This window comes from Channa argus, chromosome 6 (genome assembly GCF_033026475.1).
Source record: "Channa argus isolate prfri chromosome 6, Channa argus male v1.0, whole genome shotgun sequence".
Taxonomy (NCBI): Eukaryota; Metazoa; Chordata; class Actinopteri; order Anabantiformes; family Channidae; genus Channa; species Channa argus.
This window is the reverse complement of record NC_090202.1, coordinates 7,259,411-7,287,210: the sequence shown is the minus strand read 5'-3', so window position 1 is coordinate 7,287,210 and position 27,800 is coordinate 7,259,411. Positions and strand designations below refer to the sequence as shown.

General features: G+C 39.9%; 2 protein-coding genes across 5 annotated transcripts; both read right to left on the bottom strand.

Moving 5' to 3' along the window:
• Window positions 1–7,426: 7,426 nt before the first annotated feature.
• Window positions 7,427–13,765, bottom strand: zgc:112083 (uncharacterized protein LOC550461 homolog). Of its 3 annotated transcripts, XM_067507874.1 has the most exons (10): window positions 13,399–13,765; window positions 13,057–13,260; window positions 11,305–11,531; window positions 11,077–11,194; window positions 10,823–10,975; window positions 10,650–10,724; window positions 9,986–10,106; window positions 9,441–9,579; window positions 9,229–9,353; window positions 7,427–8,339 (listed from the first exon to the last, which is right to left on the bottom strand). In XM_067507874.1, exons 2-10 carry the CDS (start codon window positions 13,205–13,207, stop codon window positions 7,907–7,909), a joined length of 1,542 nt encoding a protein of 513 aa, XP_067363975.1. In that variant the 5' UTR covers window positions 13,208–13,260; window positions 13,399–13,765; the 3' UTR covers window positions 7,427–7,906. The 3 variants fall into 3 exon arrangements, with proteins under 3 accessions (XP_067363975.1, XP_067363976.1, XP_067363977.1); XM_067507875.1 differs by lacking the exon at window positions 13,399–13,765 and having other exon boundaries at window positions 11,694–13,199; XM_067507876.1 differs by lacking the exon at window positions 13,399–13,765 and having other exon boundaries at window positions 13,015–13,199.
• Window positions 13,766–16,330: 2,565 nt separating this feature from the next.
• Window positions 16,331–27,318, bottom strand: map6b (microtubule-associated protein 6b). 2 transcript variants are annotated; one of them, XM_067507879.1, is made up of 4 exons: window positions 26,197–27,318; window positions 23,287–23,500; window positions 22,238–22,286; window positions 18,005–18,140 (listed from the first exon to the last, which is right to left on the bottom strand). In XM_067507879.1, exons 1-3 carry the CDS (start codon window positions 26,922–26,924, stop codon window positions 22,242–22,244), a joined length of 987 nt encoding a protein of 328 aa, XP_067363980.1. In that variant the 5' UTR covers window positions 26,925–27,318; the 3' UTR covers window positions 18,005–18,140; window positions 22,238–22,241. The 2 variants fall into 2 exon arrangements, with proteins under 2 accessions (XP_067363979.1, XP_067363980.1); XM_067507878.1 differs by lacking the exon at window positions 22,238–22,286 and having other exon boundaries at window positions 16,331–18,140; window positions 26,197–27,308.
• Between the last annotated feature and the right edge of the window lie 482 nt (window positions 27,319–27,800).

Below are 27,800 nucleotides of genomic sequence, written 5' to 3'. Positions count from 1 at the left end.
GTTGGTAAGTAACAGTGACTGACCAGAGGAAGCAGAGCGCTGCCACTGGCTCCCAGCAGTAGGTGCTCCCTGCTGATCCGAAGGCACAGTTCAGGATGTGCTGAGGGACAAGAGTTAGGGCTCGTTTCCCTGTTAGCTGATATTTAAACAAGCCTGCAGAGCTGGATGTTCTTCCCTGGATGAGGAAGAGCAGGAAGCTTTACAACATCACACAGGTAGGACACATATTTTCAGAATAAAAGCATTAGTCTGTATCAGAATGGGGAAATGCTGGAGCAGGTCTTGCTTAAAACTACATGCACAGATTCCATTTTCATGTTCACAAGGCTTTAACTTTCTATTTAATTAACCCTTAGAAGTCCCTGATAATGTGTGATCAAATCACATGTCTGATTTAATGATAAACATCTTTATGTAAAATCAAAAGTTTTCAAAAAACAGCCTAAGGCTCTCTAGGTAAGTAAGTAAGATTTATATTTCTGCAGTCTTTTGTCTTAAATTATTTTTAATATGCAACAATTTATCAATACTGTTTTAGGGCTGCAAATAACAATGGTTGTCATCGGGATGGATCATTTAGTGGGTAAAGTTTAAGAAAATATTGAAAAATGTATCACCTCATATCTGGTTTTGTCCGAAGATTTTTTCACGAGTCTAAGAGAAGCACATAACGTAAACCTTTAAGAAGCTGAAACCATGTGTATCCTCTTAACTTCAAGCATCTACTGAGCATGAAAAACAGGTTTCAGGAGGTTAAACTGATGCACAGATGATGGATGGAGGGTCTTCATGGCTTCAGATGACACAGCAAAGCTCTTTCTGGAGACTCATTCACTCGTTGCTCCCTCTCTAACTCCTTCATGAGATTAAGAGATTTTATTGACACGCTGACATGGACAAAATTTAGAGAACGTAGGCTGTGTAACCTCCAGCTAATCTTGTCTTTGTGAGAAATGAGGGATAAGGCTATTGAGCTGCTGCAGCCAAGACAGGTTAAAGGGGCACTGACACAAACAACAGGATGGAGGATGAACTCAGAGAGAGATCCACACCATCTATAGCAACACGTCTATTGTTCTGTGTCAGTACAACAAGGCGGCATTTAGTACTGACAAACACACACAACTTTATGAAAGAGTCTCGTAAAACATATTAGCACTGCGTTGTTGGAAAACATTATAAAAAGTGATTCACTCTTATTTTATCCATCTTCTTAATGTTTACAGTAAGTTTAACTTCACACACAAACTATGAAAATATAGATGCACCTTTCTTTTATTCCAGGTTATTTCTTAATGAAGCAAATCAAATCTTCAGAAATCAGTTGTAACATTAACAATTTCCCACACTCCAAGCTTGTTGTTTCACAACAAAAAACCAAATAATATTGAGTTTAGAAAAATATGAAACAAAAGCCACAAATCATCACTTTTGAGAAAATGGAAACAGAGAATCGTATATAATTGTGTTCTTCCTTTGTCATTTATGCAAAGCTGTTGCGTTTTCTCTCTCCGTCTCTCCGTTGGCTTGTAAACAGTCCAACTTCCCAAAACCTCAACTTGCTGCTGCACCAAGTCAAACATCACTAGACATTGGAACAATATACAAAACCATACCGTAATAATAGACCAGCAGAAACCCTAAAGCCCTTTCTCTCTATAGCTTTGTATTCATGGCAGATGTAGAGCACATCACAGTGGTGCCAATTCACTAACAGCATTACAAGCCATGTGTCCTTGGAGCAGATAGATCCTAAATTAATTAAATGGATTGGAACATTGAATGCCTCAATAGGATTACTGACTATAATGCAATATAAAAAGACAGTGTCGTTTACATGCGATTTTAAAGACAAACTGCCTGAAAAGTATGTTTAAAAAGTGTCTTCTTCAAAACGATCATGTAGTGTTATTCTTCTAAAAAACTGTAAGACATGACTGTGTTGATAAATCTGTTAGTGTTCACCGATTCTCTCTGTGTTTGTGTCTGGGCTGTAAGGATGATCCCTAATCTGGAAAGAGAAGATTCCTGCTGCTAGTGATTAGTTTCTCCTGAACAAGGACAGTTCCAGCCATGTTTCAGGTGAACTGGGCTTTGTATGTGTGTATGTGTGTGTGTGGGCCCTTTAATTAGACACAAGCGGCTACACTGCTCTTAAATTGACCAGCCTGCCCACAGATGGATGAGGCACAGCCAATCCAAACAAAGGGTTCAGTCCAACAACGGAGACAGAGGGAGGCAAAACAAGCTAAAACTGCTGAGAAATGCAAAACTTGTCTGTCTGTGCTCAGCGTCCCATTGTCTCATAATCCATCCACACTTCTCATTGTCTCAGGAGTCCAGTCCATCTATGTACAGCGTGATTCATCAGCACGCTCACCGGCATGCCTTCACTCCTTTCCTGCACCGACCCTCCACCATACCACCTCCTCCAGCTGTGATGGCAGCTCAGGGCCCTAATGTAAGCAGATGTGTCGCTACACTGTACTGTTAACATTTAAAAGGACAACATGGACAACACGAATACTATTACTGCTCTGGCTCTGACGGTTCAACGTACATGCAATTAGAGAAAACACATAGTAAACACAAACAAATTCAGAAAACAACTTCACTGATTTGACAATACTGGCAATAAATATAAAAAGTATATTGCAGGGATGGTCACAGCTGGGACGTGCTTGATGTTGCTATGGTGTCATTCAACTATTGTAGTCAGAGGAGTTGGAAAATGTGCAAACACAAACATTTTCTAATCATTTTAACCTTCTAATCATATGTTTGTTTTCTATATTTGCCTCCCAGAAAGACTTCCTTTGCCATTTTTTAAAAAAATTCTCTGCACATTTTCTCTACTTGGGCGTCTATTTCGGTTCTTCTAAATGTGGCAGCTGTGGTGTCAAATTGGATGAAGTTGTTTTCTTCTTTGTCGTAGCGTGTCAAGCTCTCAGGACTCTCACAATACAGTTCAGTGCGCACCTTCCCAGAGGAACATCTTTTCCTCCCATCACGGCTTTTACAACACACACGTCCTTCGGGTCATCACTGAGTCTGAGATCCATAGATTAAAACTACGGTCTCATTTCTGTTTTCCCCTCTTAAGCTCAAACCTCTGTTATAAGTGATAATATTCAAATTTGTGAATCGTCACTAACATTTATATTTTGTTTTTTTATTTATCATCCAGAAAAGAGGGAGATGGAGTTCACTGCATGTGTGTATTGCATGGAAGATTTATTACCACAAACAAATGAAGGTAACAATTACATGAATTAAAAGTCACATTTAATACTGCATTCAAAAAGTATTGAGCGTGGCTCAGATAAACCAATGCTGCTTGTCAATAGCACATTGACACAGTTTGAATGTTTTTATAAGTCAAAGTAGATATAAACCTCTAAAGCCACCATCACTATGGATGTACTCAATAAAGACATAAAGGATCATAACTGTTTTATTAGCTTCAAATGTTTGTGTTTGTTTGTGCTTTTGGTGAAGATCAGATCACATTTCATGATCAGAAAACCAGGAAATTGCAAACAGTGCCATTACTTTTTCTTGCGACTGTACAAGTAAACCTTAAAGTACAACAATATAGCAGGAACAGTGAAAATTGGCAATGTTGCCTTTCAAATTCTGATGTGTGCATGTTTTTCATTCATATTTGTGCAATATTTTTCCTTATTAAAAACTAAGAAAAAGGCCCAGAGTCAGACATTTCTGACTCCACTATATTTGCATTGTGTTAACAGAAAATGCAGCAAACATTCACCAGTTTCCGTGAAGAACTGACACCTGAGTATCCATCTGGTACCAGCCTCCGTGAATCAGAACAACCGAAGGAATCAGACCCACTTTCCTGCATTCCCCCAAATCTAGGTGAGATTTTCAGCTGTGATGTTGTAAGTATATTTAGCAGCGGGATGATGAGCCTGACTTTTAATGTGTCTCTCTTTTAAGACTCGACACAAGGCCTCTTCAGGATCTGGAATGAAAGGGGAAAAAAGGGCGAAAATATTTGTTGTTTTAACAGAAGTCATCCCTCAGACTTTTGCACATCTTCACCAGTGCCCCGCCTCAACTGCACAACAACGCAAAGGGAGAAAACAGAGCCGCCCACAATCCTGCACTGGAAACCTGACGAGAGAGAGAAACGCGGGGTCCACAAAGGTGACACAGCAGCGGGTTTAACTCTAAGAGCCAAATCTGTAGATCAGCCTGTGTCTGCTGAACTTGACGTCCGACACAGCATTTCACTTGACAGGAAAAGGCAGCTTCAGAATGAAACTTTCCCTGAAACAAAGAGGATGAAGAAAGAAATTGTAGACGATGAGTTTGAATCTTCCAAAGCTTTGCATGCTGACGTGTCTTTTTTCAGTGCAACTCACACACATCCAACTTCATACATTCTACCAGTGCAACATGTGAACAAGAGTCATTTGTCCGTCTTGTGTCCAAACAGCCTTCCATTTAATGTCGGCCCAAATCCTGGGGGACTTGTGTCTTTTTCAGGAGCTAAAGTCTGTCCCTACAAAATGTCTTCTGGGGATGTTCATAACACAAACAGTCTCTACTCCAGACAAAATGTCCTAAGAGGCCACTCACTGAAAACCTGCAAAGCTCAGAGGCACACAGAGGTTTCCTGTGGTTTCTTTGCAGCACCGGTTTATTTCCCTCTTGCTTTAAGGGTACAGGAGACCGCTTACCTTGGAGGCAGAGCGTTTCTACACTCACATCATGACAAATGTCACCTCCACCCCTGCAGAAGACAACTCCATCATCCTGACTTCCTCGCAACATCATGCCTGCGCCCCTGAGACTAAAGTATCTCTGGACTTTGTGATCTGTGCATCACTTCAAGGAGATCCACACAGTCCCAGATTTAAAAACAGAGAAGATTTATCTTTAATCATGAGAAAAGATATATATTCTTTGTATAAATGACTTCCTTGTTAATCTGCTTATTGGATCAAATTTATAATAACATAGCAGGTATAAGGAGAAACATAAAAATGCAGTATATGCTGGACGTGGAGAAACAGATGGAGAAACTTGCACAGCGGACAGGGACAGGTTTCTTGCTATAAGTATGTTAGCCTCACTTTTTAAAAAATGTGTAATTAATTGCTGACCTGGTGTGTTCAGATAGGCAGTTGTTTAATTCTGGTTTGTACAATAGTAATAGTTATGTACATTGAGTATTGCTAAAGTAATTGGAAATTATGGTGCTTAGAATGTAAATTAGCATGTGAAAATAGCATTTATATAAAGTAATAGTGAAATAGTGTTTCACTAAAAAAAGGGCTAAACATGAAAATATGTTGATAACTATATTGTGTGTTGACCTTTGTGGTTTTCAAACTACTGTGCAATCTATAGGCCACTGTTTTAGAAACAACTTGATCCTTCCATCCCATGCACTTATGCTTTTTTAAAGTTCAGGCAGACGTGTAGGATGAAAATCCCAGGTAAGTTAAAGTCAAAACAATCTAGACATCTTGAACATGTTACTTTTATCATTTGCTCTTCTGAACAATCTACACATTCATTGATGACATTTTAAAAAGGTTTTCAAAATAAAATCTGGACCTGATGAATAGAGTCCTGTAAATTGTGCTTTTCTAGAACGCAGCTGCTTCCAGACAAAATGTTCTGACAGTCTGTGGAATTGCGTTCTTGTTTCAAAATCCATCCTTCCCAAAAGCCTCATCAGAGGTGGATTTCTCTAATGTTGAAACATGTCAAATGCTGCGAGGTAAGAAACAAAACGATACAAAACTGAAGACAAAAGTATAACGATTAAAGATGTTACGTTAAAGCACTTTTTTCTCCTATGCTGTACACTGCAAAAAGTTAAAAACAACGGCCGTGCAAACAAATAAAACCATAAGACAAAACAGTGTATGACTGTAATCGTACACCCCTCCTGCAGCACTAAACAAGATAGTTTGATGCATAGTGATAATATGTGTGGCAGTAAAGTTTTCTTTCACTTCAGTGTTGTTCCTTGGAATTACCACATTGCAGAACATAAGGCAGCTATCTGACATAAGATGGAGGACTATGAAGGCGAACCACAGGGCTACAGTTACTTTCAATTTGATAAAATCTCTCCCAGAAGGAGACATTTCATTGCCAAAAGCAAACCAGAAAACAGTGGCCCCGAGGTATAAAAAGTAATAGCAAGTTTAAAAGTTTAACATTAGGAAAAGTGATTTCTAATACTTTGCTTTATTAAGTCATTTCTTTGTTCATCTGGCACATTTAACACTGAGCCTTATTCCTTACAATTCCTAGAGAATATGTATGTATATATATGCAGACTAGATGTGTTTTCAACTGTGCACATAAATATTATATAAAGTTTCGTGAACATTATTCCTTTAATGTCGGTTTTCAAATTTCAGGGAAGACTGTTCTAAGGGCTTTTTGTCGTGCAAATGACTAGGTCATCACCCAAAAGAATCAAGATTGTTCACAGCAGCATATCTTGAATTTTGGAATTCTGTCCTTTGGTTGGACGAGACTAAACTTGTGCACATGAATGCAACTTTGGTGAAGGACGTGAGAGCCGTACACTAAAAACACTGTTTCCACAGTTAAGCATGGTGGTGGGAGCATAATGCTGTAGGGCTGCTTTTCTGCTTCAGGCACAAGAAACATGGGTCAGGTGCAGATCAGGAACAAAAAAAGATTGTGTTTGTGACATTTTAAAGGATAATGTAAAGGATTCTGCTGCTAGTCTGGCTTTAGGTCAATGTTGGGTCTTTTAGCAAAACGTAAACATCTGAGTGAGGCCAAAATGTCCTGAATAAAACCAATTTCAAGCTCCTGGAGAGGCCATCTCAGAACCAAGATCTCAGTCCTATTGAGAATCTATGATGGAAGCTTAAAGTTAAAAACCATGAAATTTGGATGAGCTAGAATAGGTGCCAATCTAGTTAGGAACTACAAAAAGAGGTTGTTCCAGTTATGAAAGTTTATAAAATTGACTCATAATTGTCAGAGGGCTAATAATTTTGGCTTTGTCATTTTTGTCATTCATTTTTCATGACTGCCCATCAGTAAAAGATCTTAATCATAGTTAGTGGAAACAAATAAAATATAAATACTTTTGATTATAGTCATTTCCAAAACGTTCAGGGTTTTGTTTGATTTGATTTTAAAAGGGACTAATACCTTTGACCTGAACAGTATGTGGAGAGCTGAAGGATATGGGGCCCTGGGTCTATCTAAAAAACAAACACAAAAAAACAAAGACAAAAGAACAAACCCATAAGGGCATCACACATTTACATTACATGTGTCAATACCATGAAAATACAAATGACGTCCTAAAAGCAAACGATGCTGATGAAAAAATGATGCTGGTGAGACATTTTAGTGAGGACTGATCAATCAACACTGCTAAATAAAACCACATGAAAAGGTTCTACATAGAAATTGTATTTAAAATGTGCTTAAACAAAATTAAGCAACATTCTGGGGCTGCAATAAAAATAATGACCTCTGTAATCGTCTGTGAGGAAACACCATGGAAATATCACCTACATCACATCATGGTATGTAGAGAAGAGCATGTCATATAAGTAGCTTTACGGTATTTTTAACTTGTCTTTTTGTCGTAAACACTGACCGACGCTTAACAGCCAATGTCATAAAAGCCAGAGTTCACGAGGCAAAACTGAGGCATTAGAGTTCATGAAAGCCAGTGAAAGTGTGGTCCTCCAAACCAATTGTAAAGGTCTCACTGTACCATCACAACAAATATTGAAGACTATGTAGAAGCACTGGCTAGAAAAAAATTGTTCCAGTGGTGTCTCCAGCTTTACAGCAAAATACACCAAAACCAATACATTTTATTGCATAACAGTTAGATGAGAGGCAACACTGGACATTTGTGACATCAAACGACATCCATGCCAAGTCCCCTGGCAACCTCCGTCAGGGCCTGGACAGCTCCGGACGTCCCACTACCTTCACAGTCCTCCTGCGACAATCCTCCTGGCTCGTCCTCGATGTGGGGGATGGTGCTCATCACACAGTACACAGGAGAGTCACTACCTCTGGGGCTGGGCTGAGAGGAAACGTCATCGCCTCCGGAATACTCTGAGGAGTATGAAGAGGAGGAGGAGGAGGAAGGTGAGGAGGATCCAGCAGGAGAGCTTCGGCCGCTCTCAGGCATGACTGCCGCCCTCTTGTTCCGACTGCCGGATTTGGGAGTTTTCCGAAGGCTCTGAGGCTTCTTGGCCATGTTCTTCATGATTTCTTTGGTCACTTCCACAGTCTCAAACCTCACCATGTTTACTTTTAGGAAGCCATCCTCATCCTTTCTGTATCTGTGGAGAAAACATTAGTTTTATTTTATCACATACCTTGTAAGTACCTGTTCCACACCTGAAGGATCTGGAATAATCTGCGCTGACATCAGATGTTTTAATCCAAACGAAAAAGCCCAAAAACTTTCTTACTAGCATTCTAAGCATTCATGCACTCCTTTTAACACGAAGGATCAGCAAGTCCACTCCAAGCTCCCTTCGGACAGGCGACAGAAGGAGCTTAAAGGACCAACTTTCCAACTTGCTCTCTATGGCTTTAGTTTAGGGTGTAAATGCACATTAATGCTTTTAAACATTCCTCTGACTTCCCTATATTAACCTTTTTCTCTGCTTCTAGATGAAAATCTCCTCCAGATGACATCACCTGGAGGAGTTTTTCCATCTTTAGGAGTTGAGATGATGGGGGAGCTCTCGAAAAGCAGAGTGACCATGATTAAAACCTTCATACTGTCAGCAACAAGATGACCTGAATCTGAACTGAGGGTTCCCCCAAGTGATGTCATATGTAGGCATTTTTCAGCTAAAAGTAGAGATATTTTGATATAGGGCAGTCATTGGGAAGTTTAATGGCATTTTTGTAAATGTACTACGCAAACTAGAACCAAAAGAAGCAAGTTCAAAATCAGTGAAGGTGTCCTTTAGGGGAAATGTTTTTGGGTTTCCTGATAATTCTCTAAGGTCTTGAACTCACATTGTTAAGTGCCTTGAGATTACTTTGTCTTTCAGTTGATGTGTGGTTATATAAATAAAACTAAAATGAAATAAATATCATTAAAGGATTAATTTAGGATTGATTTAGCATGTGTGAAGAACTCTCACTTCTGTAATTAGTTATTCTGGGAAAAACTGACATGGTAATGAACTGTGCTAATTGGACGAGCTAACTTACCTGAAGCGTGAATGTCCAGAGGGCCATTTCAGTTCATGCTTTTTGCGAAGGTGAAGGGTGAGTGTGTAACACCAGGAGAAGACCTTATCACAGATATGGCATTTATATTTGGACATCCCTCCATCCTGTTGGGTAAAGTCATGTAAATAACAGTGCATCATCCTCACTGAATGACTGCAGGACTTCAGTGTTTCATATTGGTGCTAACAAACCTCGTGCACTCTCTTGAAGTGGTGGCTCATGGTCTGGAATGTGTGACAGGAATAATCACAACCCTCTACTGTACAGTGATACACCGTGCCCTCGTTGTGAACCTCAGTGTGCTTTTGTAGATCACGCTGGTTCTTAAATCTGTAAAAAAAAACACATATAGAAATGGAAATCACAAGCACATCAAGACTGACAACAGTACTAACTCATTCTAGTTAACATGTGGGTCCTGTAGCGTTCTGATGTGTAGGAAAAGGTTTTCCTTTATTTTTTATTTTCAATAGAAAGTGTAAGAAAACTGGTTTAAAGTATCCTAATGTTGTGTCATCTAGTTCTGTACATCATTTTACCCTTATTTTGAAAAAAAAAAAAAAAACTACACTCACTAAGCAAATAGAGTTTACTTACAAACCAATATAGATGACAATATTTACAGCACTTTAGAAGATGAATGTTTTACTGAAACAGCACAACACGATTTACAGGGTTGTGTACAATGTGACACAGTACAGCTGCAGTAAGGTGGACATCCATTCAGCGGTTCTACCTTTTGTCACAGAAGTCACATGGGAAGGGCCGCTCATCACAGTGGCGGAACCGGATGTGGATCTTCAGAGCTGCCAAAGTGGTGCAGGTCATGTCACAGAAGGGACATTTCACCTGATTCACTGGAAGGAAATTAAAAGAACACAAAAACTAAATATGACTCCTGACGACAACAGACTGAGGCATCAGACATCATTACCAGAGAACCGCATTTGGTATATTTTCTAAAATGCTATTCAATAACAAAGGAGGACATTTTCAATAATTTGTGAAACAGAACAGTCACCAGAACTGGTGCAGTATGCAATTTTAAAGCATCTTAAACGGTTTATACCAGATCTTAAATGACAACTTCAGCTATTTTTAACTTTCTCCCATTGGTTGTACATTCAGGAATCTATCTGCCTTCAATGTATTAAAACACCTCTTCTATCTGAAAAAGTCAGATAGATAATGTCCGATGATGTCATTTGGAGGCATTCTGGAGGAGTACATTTGAATCAGAGGATGAGCATAAATGGTACTAAACTCCATGGTGGGACGTCACAAATCACCAGTGTATTGATATTTATGTTATCCTCTACAAAAACTGGCCCACTGTCACAAAGTTTAGAACTGTTCAGAACTAATAACTGCAACTAATATTCAATATTAAAAGTAATTACCATGTTGACGAACGTGATCCCTCAAAAGCCTCTCACTGGAAAAGGCTTTGCCACAATGTTCACACACCAGTGATTCTGTTTAATTGAGGATACGTAAAGAAAGTTAGTATTGATGCAATACATTTTTTTTTTTAAAAATGGTTACAGTACATAGACGTGGGTGTCCATCTCACCTACTGGCTCGGCTTGCCTGTGGAGGTGGTCAAACAGCTTTGTGTTGCTGGAGAACATGCTTCCGCACGTAGGACAGGCTACAAGCCTCTCCTGAGTGTGGCTCCGCATGTGTTCTCTCAGACGGTATCGGATCTTGAAGAAGGCATCACAGCCTATAACAAAGACATGAACACACATCATGTTTTGCGATGTCATCACGTGTGGTAAGACAACAACAGGAACATCTTATTAGGGGCCTTTTATTAAGTCATACCTGACCAATGGCAGAAGAGAGACTGCTGTTGTTGTTGTTGTGAAAGAGACTGTGGCTCAGCACTTTCAACATGATTGTCCACATGTCGGTAGAACCACTCAGGATTGTTAAATGTACTCTGCAGAAGAATAGTTCATTAATTGTATAGATCGATCGATCGATAGACATAGATGCACACACAGAAACTGTACTTTCAATATTTTTTTGAGCAAAACTAAAAACACCTACATCGCAATGCTCCCACTGGCAAACGTATCCATCTGATCCTTCAGGAACCAGGTTGTTGCTGTGTAAGCCCTGGTTGCAGCCAGGCAGATCAGGACGGGACTTCAGTAGCTGTGACCCGACAAACTTTAGCTTGCCGTGGTAGTTGTGGAAATAAGCATGGACCTCAAGCTCTGTAGGGCTACCCATGGACAAAAATTCACATCCATTCCAGAGGCAAGCATACTCGTCTGAACAAAGAGACAGAAAGGAGCACTTACTGCAAGGGAAGCACGAGTTTTGGGATAAAACCTAAAGGGCTAACACTGAAATCAGATATAAAACTATGTATGAAGTAAATAGCATGAACTTGTGACTGTCATGTGGATTAATTCCAAACAAACAATACTTACGTACAATGTAACATTGGTACATGGTACTGACAGGAGATATTAGAGCTGGTGTCATAGTTGCAGATGAGGAAGAATAAGGAAGTACAAAAAATGCCATGTAGGACATGTGGGAATAGTGAAGAATAATACAATGCTACACAAGGCTACAAATATGTCAAACTAAATGATGAGGCTATGGTCGTGTCAAAGTCTGTCTTCCCTTTATCAAGTCCTGTAATCCTGCCTTTATGGTTAAATGATAAATTCGGTCACATTCTAAGTTAACTTTATTGTCCACACAAATGCTAAAGTCAACACTGAATCTTCTATACTAAGATTTGATTGGTTGTCAGCCTGCAGCCTGGACTTGCTTGTTCGTGGATGGCATAGATTTTGTTCTTATTCAAAAATCAGCCTGACAGACCACTTCACTGAATGACATATTTCTTTATTCCTTACCAGGCGATCTGACGATTTTTAGCAAAAGTCGCACTGTATGCTCGGATTCGGCGCGTCCTTGTATTGCAGCCCCTGACCCACGCATGCGGGTCATTTACGGCTCCAAATGTGTCTCCCTGTGTTTTTAATTGTTTTGTTTAACGATAACGAAGGTCTATTGTAGAAATAAATGAAAAAAATCTAGGCTGCAGTCTGACAATTAAGTAAATGTGAGCAGAGAAGATTGAGTCTTGGTTTTTAGTAACTGTATGGTGATTGTGGAGAATATGATTAATTTAGAAGATTATCCAAGTTATGCTTTAAGTGTTTAGCTTAGGTTAGATAACACAGGTATGGGTTAGAAAAAAATGTTAGAAAAAAGTTTCAGGATCAGCTGTAAGTACAGGTAAACACAAATCTTGTGCATTTAAATAGATTTGATTTTATTACTGATACAGTTGGAGTCAGTTGGAATCTATACCAAGTTAACACTAATGCAGTCTAATATAGACTAACAACATAGTATGACAAAAGGAAGGAACAGATTTCATTAAATATCAGCAAATTATGAAGGCCAATGTGCTGCAGTCAGTCAAATAAAAGGAAAATGAAAAGCGACTGGCTTTGACAACAGGACGATGCTCCAAATCAGTCGACAAAGTCCAGTAATAACTACTTCTAGAATCAGCCTTTCTAGCTAAACCCTTTGAAACAGCCCCACCGTGATCTATGTACATCTCAGGATAGATCTTACAGAAGAAGATGTGATGTAACATCAAACTATTTCACACTTTGTCTGCCAAAGAATGAGTGGAAACACGCAAAAGAGCCCTGGCTGGTTACAAAGACACATTACTACCAAGCACTGATTAAACTGAAACAATGGCTCAGCTCTACAACTGACCTCTTGACGTTCCTCACATGTTATAGCATCCTCCTCACTTACCCAGCTCTTCCAGAGCATCGTTGTCTCCCAGGTAATCCTTTAAATGTAGGGACATATGGTCGCTCAGCTCCTCCATGGTGCGGCCTCTGAAGTTGCATGAAGCCCACTCACACACCACCTCAAAATTGTCCAGTCTCTTAATTGTCATCATGATGGTGATCGGCACTGTGTGCTCCGCTGCTGCACACACTTACTCCTGACCACCTAAACACAAAAGCCCCCCCACCCACCAGGGACAGACAGCAGATAACTCTAAACTGTGTGCGTCATAATCAAAGCCCCAACTTTACCATGTGATGCTAGGTTAGCTTCAGTTATAGGAACACATCTCAGTCAACTTACAAAAAGGGTTTAAGCGACGTTATCTCAAGTTCTCTGAAAAAGGCGTATGTTTCTGTTTTTTTAAACCTGCATTTTTTTAATTTCTTTACGAAACCAGTACCGTTAAGTAGCTTAGATAACTGCGTGACAGCTAGTATGTTGTGTTCATAGAAGAGTTCCTGTTAGCGCTAACGTTTACAGTCTGTCCGCTGATGTTCAGAACCTGACGAGCAGTGATCCTGCTTCTGATCGGGAATTCGTATACACATGCAAACTTTTCCGCCTGCTAATATACATAGAAATGTTGCTTGCGAGCAGCCCTGCACACTGAGCTCGCCTGCTCTTCCCTCCTCTGAGCTTGTCTGGGTTTGTTTATTTCCTCCTGTGGGCGCCTCAAAGCGGAAGCTGTGCCGAGCACAGCACCACCTACTGTACCGGAGTCAAACTCCAATACAAATCTGCACCATTTGTCAGGTTAAGGGCAGTTTAAGGGCAAATTTTGTTGTTGGGGTCCCTGCTGCAATTAGTTGATCTCATATGGAGAGAAGTTAGGGAGGGAGCACCGGTGGGTCCCGGGCCTCCTGAGCAGTGGCCCACATTGCTTTTATTATGACACACACAATGGTGAATGGTGAAGTGAATATTTGATTTTTCCAATGTCTGTATTTAGTAGTCAAATTAAACCTTGTCAAATTGAACTAAAGCACTTTACACTGCTTCTCATTCCCACATTCGCACTCACAATCACACACACACTCACACACCAATGGGGGAGGCCTACACTCACCTGGAGCAACTCGCCCCGATTCAAGTCTCATTACCTGATTTAATCTATTAATTCTATCCTTTGGTTTACTGTTCTGATTTATAAATGTTTTTTTCTAAATGCAAAACCAAAACAAATTCATTCAATTTTACAACATTGTTGCATCCACTTATTTAAAATCCCATGTTTAAATGTAACTCAAGCAGCTATGGAAGTAATTTATGCCTGGTTGAACTACATACCCATCCTGCCTGTCCACCTCTCGCCCAATGACAGCTGGGATATTCTCAAACCTCCACATGACCCTAACAGGATAATTGGTTACAGTTAATGGATGGATGAATGAACTGCATATCCATCAACCCTTGGAACACCTTTATAGTTTCTTTTTCCTCAGGTTCACATGTTGCTGTGAGAATGTAAAAGATCCACTAGAGGTCACAATTTACTGACTGTCAGCATCACAGTGTGCACGTCCAGGATATCCGGTATTTTGATGAGGGTGAATGTGTCCTAATGTTAAGTTAATTCATCCATCCATTATCTGTAACCGATTATCCTGTTTAGAGTCACAGGGGAGCTGGAGCCAGCTGTCATACAGAAAGAGGCGTGGTGCACCCTGTCTAACACAGAGAGACAACCATTCACGCTCACACCAACAGAAAATTTAAATGTGAAATTAATACAACACACATAAAGTCACACAGTACTGTACAGTGATATCAACTCTTCATGTGTTCACAGTGAATCAGTAATACAGACTCAAGCTGGGGACCCCAACCTGTGGTTTTATTCTATGCTAAACATTTAGTCCACACTGACATTTTATGGCTACATGCTATTTTCATATAAACAGTTTAGTGCCTGCAGTCACGTTTTTTTCTTAAAGCACCGTCACTGGGAGTGTTTTAGCAATAAAAAAGTGGGCACCAAAATAATGTACTGTTGTATATTTTATACACAGTGAAACAGGTCTATCTACACATTAAGCTACATACAATATGTAGATAATAATGTAACCAGCCAGACAAGTCTTTTAGAAGGAGGACAGAGATTAGGCAGTTCCTATGCCATCCCTGATCTCTTATTCAATATTTCATGCCGCTCTGCAAACATAAGGGCCCATAACAACTGAATTATTCATGCGGTTTTATGTCAGGATGACTGATTCACAGGAAAATGACTGCCAACATCCCCCAAAGTTGAAAGAAAATAACAAATAATATTTCCATTTTACATTTTAGATTTGTTTCACTAAAGACCAAATTTCTATTGTAAGATGAGGCAGTTTTGTGTCTCTTATTTGATCCTTTCATTGTACAAAAACGGACAGGAAACACTGACTGGCAATATCCTATAAAAGCTCACACTTTAAAAGGCTTTTAATGTTTGTAGAGTTTAGGATGAAATCATCTGCTGTGCACAACATGCCTGTTATTTTAAACACACGCTGTGTTTAGTTTGGGCTTTTGAAGTGTTCTAGGAAATCAGATATATAATTAAACCAACAGTGATGAAAGTTAAAAAAATTAAATTATGTGAGTATGTTTGATGATATAACATTTTAATGAACACAAAAATGAAACAGCAGTAACACTACTGTGAACGTGTACTTGTACACCTTGAAATCTTTTTAAGCATAGTAGCTTTGTTATCAGCAGTCAGTTTGCACTGTGGTAATTTAGTGCTGCAAATAACAATAAGTGAATGCTTCAGTTCTATAACCATATAAAGGTTTAAAGATGAAAATTATTTCAGCAACATTGTAACAGCTTATTAAAGCACATGTACAGTACACGTGGGGAATAGTAGCTTTGTAGCTTAATTTAGGGTTATTTCTCAATATAGTTTGCTGTCATCGCATATAATTTGACCTTGATTTTTTCTAATAAAAATACATAGAATGTGAAGAATATCTTTGTGGTAAAACGCTAATACTGCACCATTAACACTGCATCATTACTCAATTTCCATATGGGACCAATAAAATTCTTTAAAACTTGAATAATTCAAATGCTGCTGCATCAAATACAAAAGACTATTACTATAACTTTATTAATAGGCAACAGCAAGTTTTGCAAAAAGTACTGTAACTCAAACAGAAATTTAGCAAGAGTGAAGGCAGAATATTGTCATTCAATTCTGAAAATATATAACATAAAATATGCAGTAATTCTCCAGACAGGGTTCTGTATCATCATTTTAATCGGAGTTGATTCAGAGCAAGCTGAGAATACAAGCACAAAATCACAACATGTCTGCAGCGGTCATATCATCATTTCACTGTGTGGCCTGAGACCACGCGCATTCCAAACCAGACAGCGTATACAGTACGATGACAGTTATAGCACCAGGGTGTTGGAGTGCATAGCAGCACTTGTAGTGGTCAGGTCAGACTCGATGCTAGCAGGCAGCGGGGCTGTAGAGGTCGGACACAAACTCCTCTCTCACTCACACACAAAGACACAGAAGCTAAAACCGGAAGCAGACTCACAGTGGCTAGTGCTCCACAGGACCCCCCTCACACACAGCAGCCACGTAGGCCACGAAGGAGGTCACGGTAGAGTCTACGTGTTTACAACCAGAAGGAGAAAGGCTGTGAAGTTGTTTTTAGTAAAAACACCTCGTGTCACACTCACAATGAATAGATGTGATTTGCGCATATTCAGACAGCAGCATTTTCAGGAGCTGAACTTCGAGTCCTGGCTCATTTCTTGTCCTTTGAGAGATCATCTCATTCAGAGTGAAATGATTGAGTAAATACAATTTTGAGGCCTATATGCAGCATTTCTTTTTTTTCTTATTTAGCACAATCAGTGTCAGAGCTCAGACGAAAGGATCGGGGTAACAATGCCACAATATATTACTTTTTTTTTTTTCTTTTTCAAACTGCAGTGCTCCTATTAGATTTACGGGGTGGATAACGTCAGATTGAAAGAAATATGTCTGTGGATGAAACCATAATGCTGGTGTGTTTCTTTTATAGCTTAAACAGCCGCTACACTATGTTTTACTTACTGTATGTACCTTTTGTTGTGACCAGAATCTATCACTACGCATGCATTATATTTGACTTGCCCCTATACATTTATCTTCACTGGCTCAATTTACAAGCTAAAAATGTGACTCCGACATACAGTATAGTCTGCTAAAATGTTGCAACTCAACCAAAAATGGGGTCTCGCATGCAAGCTTTAGCAATTATATTACAGTTCATTTGGTTTCTTAGCAACAAAATGGATGAAACCAGATATCATCCAGAACAATGAAATGAAAACCAGGACCATACAGCAGAGGCACTGTAACTAGGAAACACAAGCATAAAACTGATTTTGTAGGCTCAGAGGCAAAGTATCCCTTTGACATTTACTACAATCCTTTTAATGTGGACTCAATTTTCATCCATTCAGACAAAGGTAGAAATGCCCTTTCATACACACACTACATGTGTAGAGATGGCTATTTTCTATAGTTGGATGTGAAACTGAACTCATATAAATAATGTGCAAATCATGCACACGATAATGTAACGGGGTTCTGTGCACCAAGACACAAGCAGTCACATAATTCCACGCGCTCACATCGCACACGCACAGTTTACAGTGAAATTAATTGCATTATTCTAGAAGCTCAACATCAGTGCTCAGTCAAAGATGAGTGGCGTGACAGGAAATCAACAGGTAAGGAAATAAAGCAAAGGGAAGGAGATTTGCCTAATTCGTAACCGCAGCCTTTTGATCACACACACACACACACACACACACACAGAAGCGTAGCAGCTGAACTTTTAGTGCTTTGCTTCAGTCAGTCTATTGCTGATCTCTTTGCTCTTCTTTGTGACAGCTCCCTCTGGTTTGGGTTCGGGGGCGACCAAAGAAGGTTTTTTCTTGGCTGACTGGGAACTAGCAATCTGCTTCTCTTTTGCTTTTTTCGCCATCTTCACTGTTGTTGTTGTCGGTGTCTTTTTTGGTTTGGTGCGAGACACAGGTTTGTCCACCTGAAACAGAAGAGAGGCACAAAAACCAGAATATATCTTAGTTAATAGATTCACGACATTTTGGAAAACATGCACACAGCCTTATTGGCTTTCTTGCTGAGGGTTTGATATGAAGATTAATACCACTCTCATGTGTAGCTATAATATGATGCTCAAGCTGGCAGCCAATTAGCCTACACTTGAGCACAAAGTCTGGAAACGGGGAAACATCTAACCTGGATTTGTCAACCATGACACATGTCCTGGACTATTTATTATCGGGAAGCATAAACACATTAGATGGTTAAGGAGGTCCACAAGTCTGTTCACTTAAGAGACGTGAACTTATAGAGACCTGCAGGAGCCTGTCAAAACCAATGAAGCTCCTGGATTTGTTTTTGACACCTCTGCTAGACATACTAAAAAAAAGACGTCCTCACCATTTGGAGCTCAAGATTTTCTCGACTATTTCTGCCGTTCAATTGACGATATCAGGCGAAGAACCAGCTCCTTGTCTTACTCCTTCTTTACAGAACCACCCGAGCATTATGCTGGATCTACCAAAACTAAATTTTAGACCTAATCTTAAATGTAATCACCACCTACTCTAAGGTGGTGATTACATCTTAACCTAAAGATCACAGACCACTCTTCCCCACTTTCCCCATTGTACATAGTTGTAATTGTTGTCGCCTGTACCCCAGTCTATTTAAACCTCCAGCCAGATTCACTTTGCCAGAACCTTGTTACTGTTATCCAACCTGAGCATCCCTCTTCTCCCTGACTCAGATTCTCCCGACTCATTTTCTTGTTGTTTTGGTCAATGTTTTTTCCCTCTGGTAGTTATTATCCAAGTACCTGTTCAGACATACGTGTGCGCACCTCTGATATATTATTTACCTGTGCTCCCATATGTACCCTGTAAGTTTTCCATATGTACACACTGTTCCTTAATATACACACTGTTTAGTTATCGTCAATCCGCATTTCTAGTCTTTTTCTGTATATGCGCTTTCTTTGTTCATTTTATACTCAGTCCTGGTTATGTCCTTATGTTCACACTTTGGTACTTTGTAGGTTAGGTCCAGCTTGTCTTATTTCCTTCATGTCTTCTGATACACCTGCTCATATTTAGTTCTTCCAATTCCATCTGCTTGGTCCCTGTTTAGTTTTCCCTTATTGTTTTGCTCATGTTAATTTCTCACCATGATTCTTGTTTATCTTCTCACATTCTCCTAACTGTGGAGGAGAATGTAACTCTGGCTCTGCACCATTGTGTTTGCTTGTCTTGTAGTCTCGTCTTTAGTTCATATTGGTTCTGTTCTCCCTCATGGAGGATTTTTAGTTAGCCTTTTCCCATACCTTGTGGAATAAACTCTTTATTTTATGACAGGCCTTTGACTTGGGTCTACTCTGTCACAACTGGCCCTTGCCTGGCTAAAATCCTACTTATCGGAAAGAATAATTTCTTATAATCATCTTACATCAGCATTTTCTGATGTGAAAACTTGATAACTCAGGACAGGTTTTTTGGCCCTCTTCTCTTTTTGTAATTAGACATAGTCATGGAAATAATTTCCATGACTTTGGTTATGCAGATACCCAGCTGTATGTTCCTGTATATGATCCTTCTCCGATTACTCATTTGGATTCCTGCTTCTCCACAATGAACGAATTGATGTCAAACAACTTCCTTGTCCCAAATTAAGATCAAACTGAGATTCTGGTCGTTGGCCAAGGTTGACTGAGACACCAGCTTGAATCTTGGTGTTCCATTTGACCCGGCTCTCTCCTTTGAACAACACATTAAAATGCCACAGAGTCTGCCCTCTTTCATCTATGTTACATGGCTGAAACCTGATCCCCTCAGATTTAAAAAGAAGTCAGGTGGATACTGGGCATTGTCCTATAACCCCCCTTTCCTCTGGAATAACCTACGTGCTGACATCAAGCAGTCTGATTAAGTAGAGATTTTCCATTGAATCCAATCTCAATTTCCTAAATTAGTGTCTTACTTCAGACCATTGAGGGGTTTGTACCGGACAGAAAAGATTGCTATACTTTTACTGAAAATCACAGCATTTTCTAACCATCAGTTTTTTCTTCCCAGCAAATAACCATCCAGGCTGTGTGCTTCTCCTCTTTGTGACACTTTCATTCTTCTAGGTATGATGGAGAGGAGCTTGTGTGTTTCAGGCAATATCTGGTGATGGCACCTGGACGTTTCTCATCACTGTGCTGATTATGGTTTTGTTTGTTCCTGCTTGTTGCTCGCCTTTATTTTTTCCACCCTCCACTATTCCCAGCTGATGGAGGCTGCCCACCCCGAGCTTGGCTCTGTTGGAAGCTTCTTCCATTTTTTTCCTCTCAAACTTGGCCTAGTGCTTGCTCAAGGGGGGTTTGTTAGGTTTCTCTAAAATTCTGTAACGTCTTGATCTTGCATTGTAAAGTGCCTTGAGATGACTGTCATAAATTTGTGCTCTTTAAATAAAATTGAATTAAAGCCGCGACTTCTTTTTCTGTCTTAATGCTAAGATCATTACTTGCCAGCTCTAGAATCATACTTTCCAGATATGAAAGTGGTATTGAACTTCTCACCTAGCTCTCAGTGAGACACATAATATGATATTCCCTTAATCAAATAAAGTTTAGCATGCACTACATGTTTTATCTTATTTTTTCAAAATGACAGGCAAATGACACCATATGTTAGTTAGTGCAATGTAGATAAAAGAAAAAAACACAACACAAGTGTATTTGTGCCTTTCCTTTTATAGAACAGTGATTCGTGCAATTTTCCACTTTCCTTAAAAGTAGAAGCTTCATATTAGTACACATTGTTAGTCTACCACTGTATAATATAAAAATATTTTCATAACATTCAACCTTTAATAATAGTGGCAAAACCTAAAGTCTAGAGTCAAGACTGTCAGGACTGTTGGTTCAACTTTCCATAGCAACTGCAAAACTTTGTTGGTGCAGAGATGAATCGGCCCTTAAGACACTTGGCTCTTTTCTGCTCTTTGCTTGTGGCATTTCCAAAAACAAACCTCTGCCAAAGCCCCCACATAGTCTTTTTGTAAAAATTAGTTGGTGTGGAGCAAAAATTTTGGCTAAATATAAAACCTTAATACAAATATATTTTAACAGAGGACAAATGTTTTAAATGTTTCTGATTGTAAGTGAATACAAGTGCTCTATTAATGTGAATAAAGTGCTGGTACTACAAAGACCAATAAATGCGTAGATGCATGCACAATATTTCTTCTATATTCTTTTGCCAAAGACAGTCAAAGAGAAGCTTATGATGAATATGTTAGCATTGGATGTAGTAATTGTGACATTTGTGAGCTGCAACAATTGATAAAGCAGTTCATTCTGCACCATAGTGCTCAGCCACCTTTGTAATACTATAATAGCAAAAATGTCTCGATTATATCTCTATTTACTACTTTTCAATACACATTACTGATAACAAAAGATGAAGTTGATAAACGTAAAACAATTTATCTTCATTCTATCTATCTGCATTATCCCAATCGGCAAACTTCTTCTACACAACCAAAGCCAAAATGACAACATCATCTGCAAAGAAATGTTCATCAGTCCCTGATGTCTTGTATGCAGTCACATTCACAGTGAGCCAATTGTGCTCAAACATGAAAAAACTTTTTCCACTTTAATTTGCACCATCCACTGTCACCTAAATAGAACCCTAAACAGCAAAGATCTGTTTATATCTCTAAAAAAAAAAAGCGGAGTTATGTTGTCTTGTTGCGCTCTGCTGATGTCATACACCTTTCTAATAGGATTTGTTTATCATCTGTTATATATTAATAGCATTTTGGCATTTTAGCATCTTCCATTCATTTATTTATCTGTCTTCTTATACACTCCAAGGTCAGTTACTGTATCTACAAAGCTCTACAAAAGGTCATGGGTGGTGCAGACCGATAGGTGAGCAAACCGTGAGGTCGTAGCAATTAATCATTGCTGCTGTGTGATGTGACTGAGTCTCAAACTGGCCACAGTGCATACTGAGAGTGGGTATGTTTGTGGACAGTATGCACACTTCTGATAGAAGCCTCCATGCTATCTAGAAGAAATAGAGAACACACCTGACTACAGCAGATTATGAACAGAGCTGCTCTCAGTCTCTGAGAAGTCCTACAAGAATGAGAGAGGGAGTGGCCATATGAAAACACTACTATAGACACAATATTAAGCAATTAGTAACCAAAATTGACTTAATTTTGAATAGCATGCACAATGAGAGCTTTTTTAAGCAAGAGATTTATTTCATGGGCCTTTAAATTCTATGATATTTCCAATGTTGCTCCTAAGACTCTTGAAAAGAACCATATCTCTTTTTATAGGTTAAATACTGTTTCCTAAATGCCAAGCTAGAACTAGAGCAACACTCAGAATTTTATTCCGATGGTATCAGATAACCTAGAAATGGAAATTTTGCAATTTGTGTACAAACACACACAAAACATTATAAGTGAAAAATAAAGTTTACAATAAAAAATAAATGAGAAAAACCTGAAACCTTAAATTGAGCCATTTCTTTTATAGAAATTCATGTGGAAATCAAGGCAACTGACTGAAGTTATTATTGAACACTTTCAATTTTTCTTTTTTTTTTGTACCAAACTACATTGTCCTGCATACATTAGGTAATTATAAGGAAATAGACCTCAAATTAAGGCCAAAAATATCTTCAAATACAGACCCACTTTATTAGGAGATTAAGTCACTTACTGCATATTCAAAGCCGAAAACAAGAAACTGACACACTGAACCTTTTAATATTAGTAAAGACAATTCAATGATCTGCCTCGTGCTTTTTTTCACGGCATGATCCATATACTGTACATAACGTTTAGTTAAATACAATTGAATCTAAGATATGAGGTCACGTTATACGGTGTGTTATGAGTTTTGAAATCACCTGCCATTAGCCAATTGCCTGACTTGGATAGTATATAAAAAAAATTTTAATTTATGTGGCTGGGCTTCCATTGAGTGGATGCAGCACCGCGTTAACCACAGAACACTAAACCCCTGATATAGCAGGGCTAAAAAAGTCGAGACTGGACTATTTCTAACATAACTGACTGATTTCTAACTTTACTCTATGTGTGCATCAACCTTTTGCTCTCACCTTGGCAGGTTCCTTGCTAGGTTCACTGTACAGGCTGCGTATCCTCCTGCGATCCAGAAGTTTGTTGTCAGTGGGGTGAGGTTTCACCTGCTCCCCCTTGAACGTGGCACTGTAGCTGGTTTCCAGACTTGCTTCCTCCAGAGGGGGTTTATACTGAGTTGTAGCTTTGATGGCCTTCACTGGTTTTACACCCTTATATGCCTTGAACTCAGTCCTAAGAGCAATTGATAAAGCATATATAAAAGTTTAAGCTGTGTGACTTATTTTTGTCCACATTTATTCTGGTAAGTAATTTCTGACACTTATGTAAAAAGGCCCAAAATCCCCAATATTTTGTTGTTTATTTGTTTCTTGAAAAATATGTAAAACGTTCAATAATGATTTCTTTTCAGTTGAACGTATAGGTTGGGGTTACCAGTTTTTTTTTCCAGAAGAGCACTGCATGTTTTCCATACTGCCGAAGTGAAATGCGTATGATGCAACATTAACACATACACTTTAACCAGTCATGCTAACTAATATGACTTTTATAGTGACTGTATTACTACAAGTTAATGATTATGACCGGCATATTAGCTTATTAATACAAGGAACTAATTCTATATTAGCACTAATCATACATGTGACAGTACTGAATTTGGACTGGTTATATGCTGATGATGAGGGACTTTTATGACTTGTATGTAGCAACGGAGAGTGTGGAAAAGAGGTGAAGAGGCGAGTGAGGCAGTTTGGAACGGGTGGAGAAAAGTGTCAGGTGTGTTGTGTGATAAAAGAGTCTCAGCGAGAATGAAAGGAAAGGTGTTCAAGACGGTGGTGAGACCAGCGATGTTGTTCGGCTTAGAGACAGTGCCACTGAAGAAAAGACAGGAGGCAGAGCTGGAGGTAGCAGAGCTTAAGATGTTGAGGTTCTCTTTGGGAGTGACGAGGATGGACAGGATCAGGAATGAGGACATCAGAGGGACAGCTCATGTTAGATGTTTCGGAGATAAAGTCAAAGAGGCCAGATTGAGGTGGTTTGGACATGTTCAGAGAAGAAATTGTGAATATATCGGTAGAAGGATGCTGAGGTTGGAGCTGCCAGGCAGGAGGTCTAGAGGAAGACCAAAGGGGGGATTTATGGATGTAGTGAGGGAGGACATGAAGAGGATGCAGATGACAGGGTTAGATGGAGGCACATGATTCGCTGTGGTGACACCTGAAAGGGAACAGCCGAAAGGAAAAGAAGAAGATGTATAAGGACTCTTGTTAATAGCTCAGGAACCGGGCGGTGAACAATCCTGCTGCTTTACTGTTTATTGCTTTATAACCAACTCATATCACACGATTCTATTCACCTATTGGAACCTGTTTTCAGAAAAGTTGGGAAACTGTGTAACGTGTAAAACATTTAGCACATTTTGAAATGACAAATATGACAAAGGAAGCCCTGAACTGTTGAGCAGCTAAAATCCTACATCAAGCATGAAAAAAGTTTCCTTTAGGGATGAAAACAATTGTCCTCTCACTTCCCAAATGCTTACAATGCTTACGGTGTTGTTAAAAGAAGAGGTAAAGAAAAGTCAATGCCTTTGTCCCAACTTTGTTAAAATGTGTTGCTGACCTCAGATTTAAACTTTCAACTTAAAATATTGTCTTTGAATCAATTGTTTTTTTCTTCTTTCTTTATATTAACGTTTCACACAGCATCCCAAAATTTCTAGAAATGGGATTTGTAATTTCTCTGTATAGTATTTGCTGTGATTTTGATTTTTAAATGAACCTTTTAAGAGCTATAAAACCTGAAATGGCTGTATTTATTTCGTGCAGGTCAGAGAGACTGGAACTGGACTGCTATAGTGAGGCCCACATCACTGAATGAGTCTGCAGGACAAAGGCAATGATACAAAATGGCTACAAACAAGATGTAGAACGAGCAGGAAGAGATCCATAAAAGATGCAAACGTCTAACCATCTCTAAGACACACAAAATGACGAGATGCAAAACAACTGTACCAAAACCACAAGAGGTAGCGGGCTCTTACATATCGGTACCCAGGAGCCCACTGTGTTATAATCCATCCATGGATGTAGTCTGTAAAATGTTAAATCAAGGCAACCTAGAGCATTTGAAACTCTGCTTAAGCAAAGTAACTTAAATATAAGACTTGTGCCTTGATATTAAGAGGTGTGTATTGTGTGTGTGTATGTGTGTGTGTTTGTATTGAACTGTTGTTATTCTGTTTTGACAAAGGGTCATTTCTCGTCGGTAACTATAAGTGACACAAGTGAGGTAATTCCAGGCCAAAAAACAGAGGCCTTCCGACTAACAAATGTTCTTTCCCCTTACTCGTAAATCACATAGTAAGTCAGCTTTTTAGTACTAATTGTTATTACTGCATGTGTGTTTCTCTTTACAAAAGCGCTGGTGCAATCTGTATTCTATTATTTGTAGTTCAGCGGAAAGACGATGAAGTCAGTGAGTCTCGGATGCATCATGCAATCTCAGTTTAATTTGGAGGAAGAGCCTGTGCAAAGAAACCATGTTAAGAATCCTGATTCCATCCAGACCCTTTTACTGGCTCCGCTCATTCATGGGCTGCAGAATTGATTTTGGTAGTACTCTCAGGGAGGATAAGGCACAAAAGAAAAATCAATAAAGCAACCTTTAATGTTTCTTTTGGACATCACTGGAGATTGTAATTAGAGACTAAGCAGTACCAAATGTCCCATGATGTATCACAGGGCAGGGCAGCGTGCAGAGGCTGCGTCTGACGTGTTTCAGAAATGCTGTGTAACGGGATACATCTTTAAGTGCAGCTTCAGAAATAATGCAAAAAAAAAAAATAATAAACAGATTTTTTCAGTGGCATCAAATTATATGGAGAACACACTTGTGTCATTCACACATGCACCCACACGCACACTCACCTGTAGCTGCTAGAAGTCGACATCACCTCCTTAATCTGTTTGTTGACAGCGTCTGCAGCTGCTCTGTCTTTCCTCTGCTCGGCGCTCACATCTGCAGGCATCTCTCCCTCCGCCTTCTCCTCAGTCTGTCTCTCCATTGACTTTTCCCTCTTTGCGCTTCTTTTTATCGCCTCCTTCGACTCTTTCTCCTGCATTTTCTCCTCGATCTCGCTCTTCTCCAAGCCGCTCTCGGCCTCTGCGGCCCCTCCGCTGCGCTCTGGCCCGCCGGAGGTAGTGGAGGCTGCGGTGGGGCTGGGTTTAGGAATCCATGGGTGGTCGTGCTTCTTCGGTATAGGCCAGGGCTTGTAATCCTTTTGATACTGAGTTTCATTATTGAACGGAGTCGGCGAGGGTTGGTACTCGTTTCTAGGCTTGCAGCTGGGCTCAGGACGCACACTCCATGCCTTGAAGTCTTGGCGCATGACGGACGCAGTAGAGCCATCTTTGCACGCTGCGGCACCCGTCGCGGGCGGTGCCTTCTCAGCCTCCTGCTCTCCGGGATGGGACTGGGTTTCTATGGCAATGGCACCGGTACTCTTCTGTTTCGGCTGCGGGTGATGGGCCAGATGCTGTACGTCGGCCACATCCGAGTATTTAGTGAAAACCAAAGGCACCGCGATGTCCCCTTTGTCCAGCTCGGTCCAAAAGCGGTTAATGCAGCAAGCACGCGTAATGCACGGCCATGCCATAGTGATAAACAGCCTACTAGGACTAGAAAGGATGCACCTAAAAGCTCTAAATCGGGAATAAACGTGCAGACTAACGTCCTACTCACGACTTGTAGACTCGGTCCCTCAACCCCGGTACCCTTTCAGGTTTTGTCCAGTCAGGCTTATTCCTCCTTATGTAACTCTCTGCTGAGTGTGTGTCTCACCAATCTTTGCCTGAGACTAAAGGGAAACAGAGCCCACACGCCTCCCTCTCTCACCTCCTGCAGGCTGTTTGTTCTTACTGAAGTTTAAATGGACTTGGGGCTTCGCTGTGGAGCGCACATTACTGTCTGGTTGCGCATCAAAGCGACCCCACCCACATTTGTGGGATGCTTCGTGATTCCCCGGGTCTGGGAGGTTGCACGGTGAACTATGACCCGCGCTCGTCATCGTCTGGCCAGCAAGAGAAAGGAGCCACAGCCAGTGGGCAGGTCTATGAGCCACAGCTGCAGATTAGTCGTTTATGATCCTTGTAAATATAAACGGTAACGACTAATACTAACATGCAGACAACGCAGCAAACCGCCGTGTTTTGTTGCATTTAATTAAACACACTGTGTCATGTGTGAGAATCCAAACAGAAGATAAATAAACATTAATATTTTGTTGAGCTTCACGCTGTATAATACCACGATGGAATTAAATCAATGAATATAATCACATGTGACATGACCTGGTAACCTGGCATCAAAAACATGGAAGCAGTTCACTTTGTGTAACTCAAGAAGCACCGCCAACAGCACTTTGCTCAAGTTTTCATCCATTGTTTATCAGCGGAAATAAGAGCAGCGTCACATCAGCTTTTTGGGGCACCTGCACGTTGAAGACAGACTCCCCGCCCCTGCCAGGAAGTAA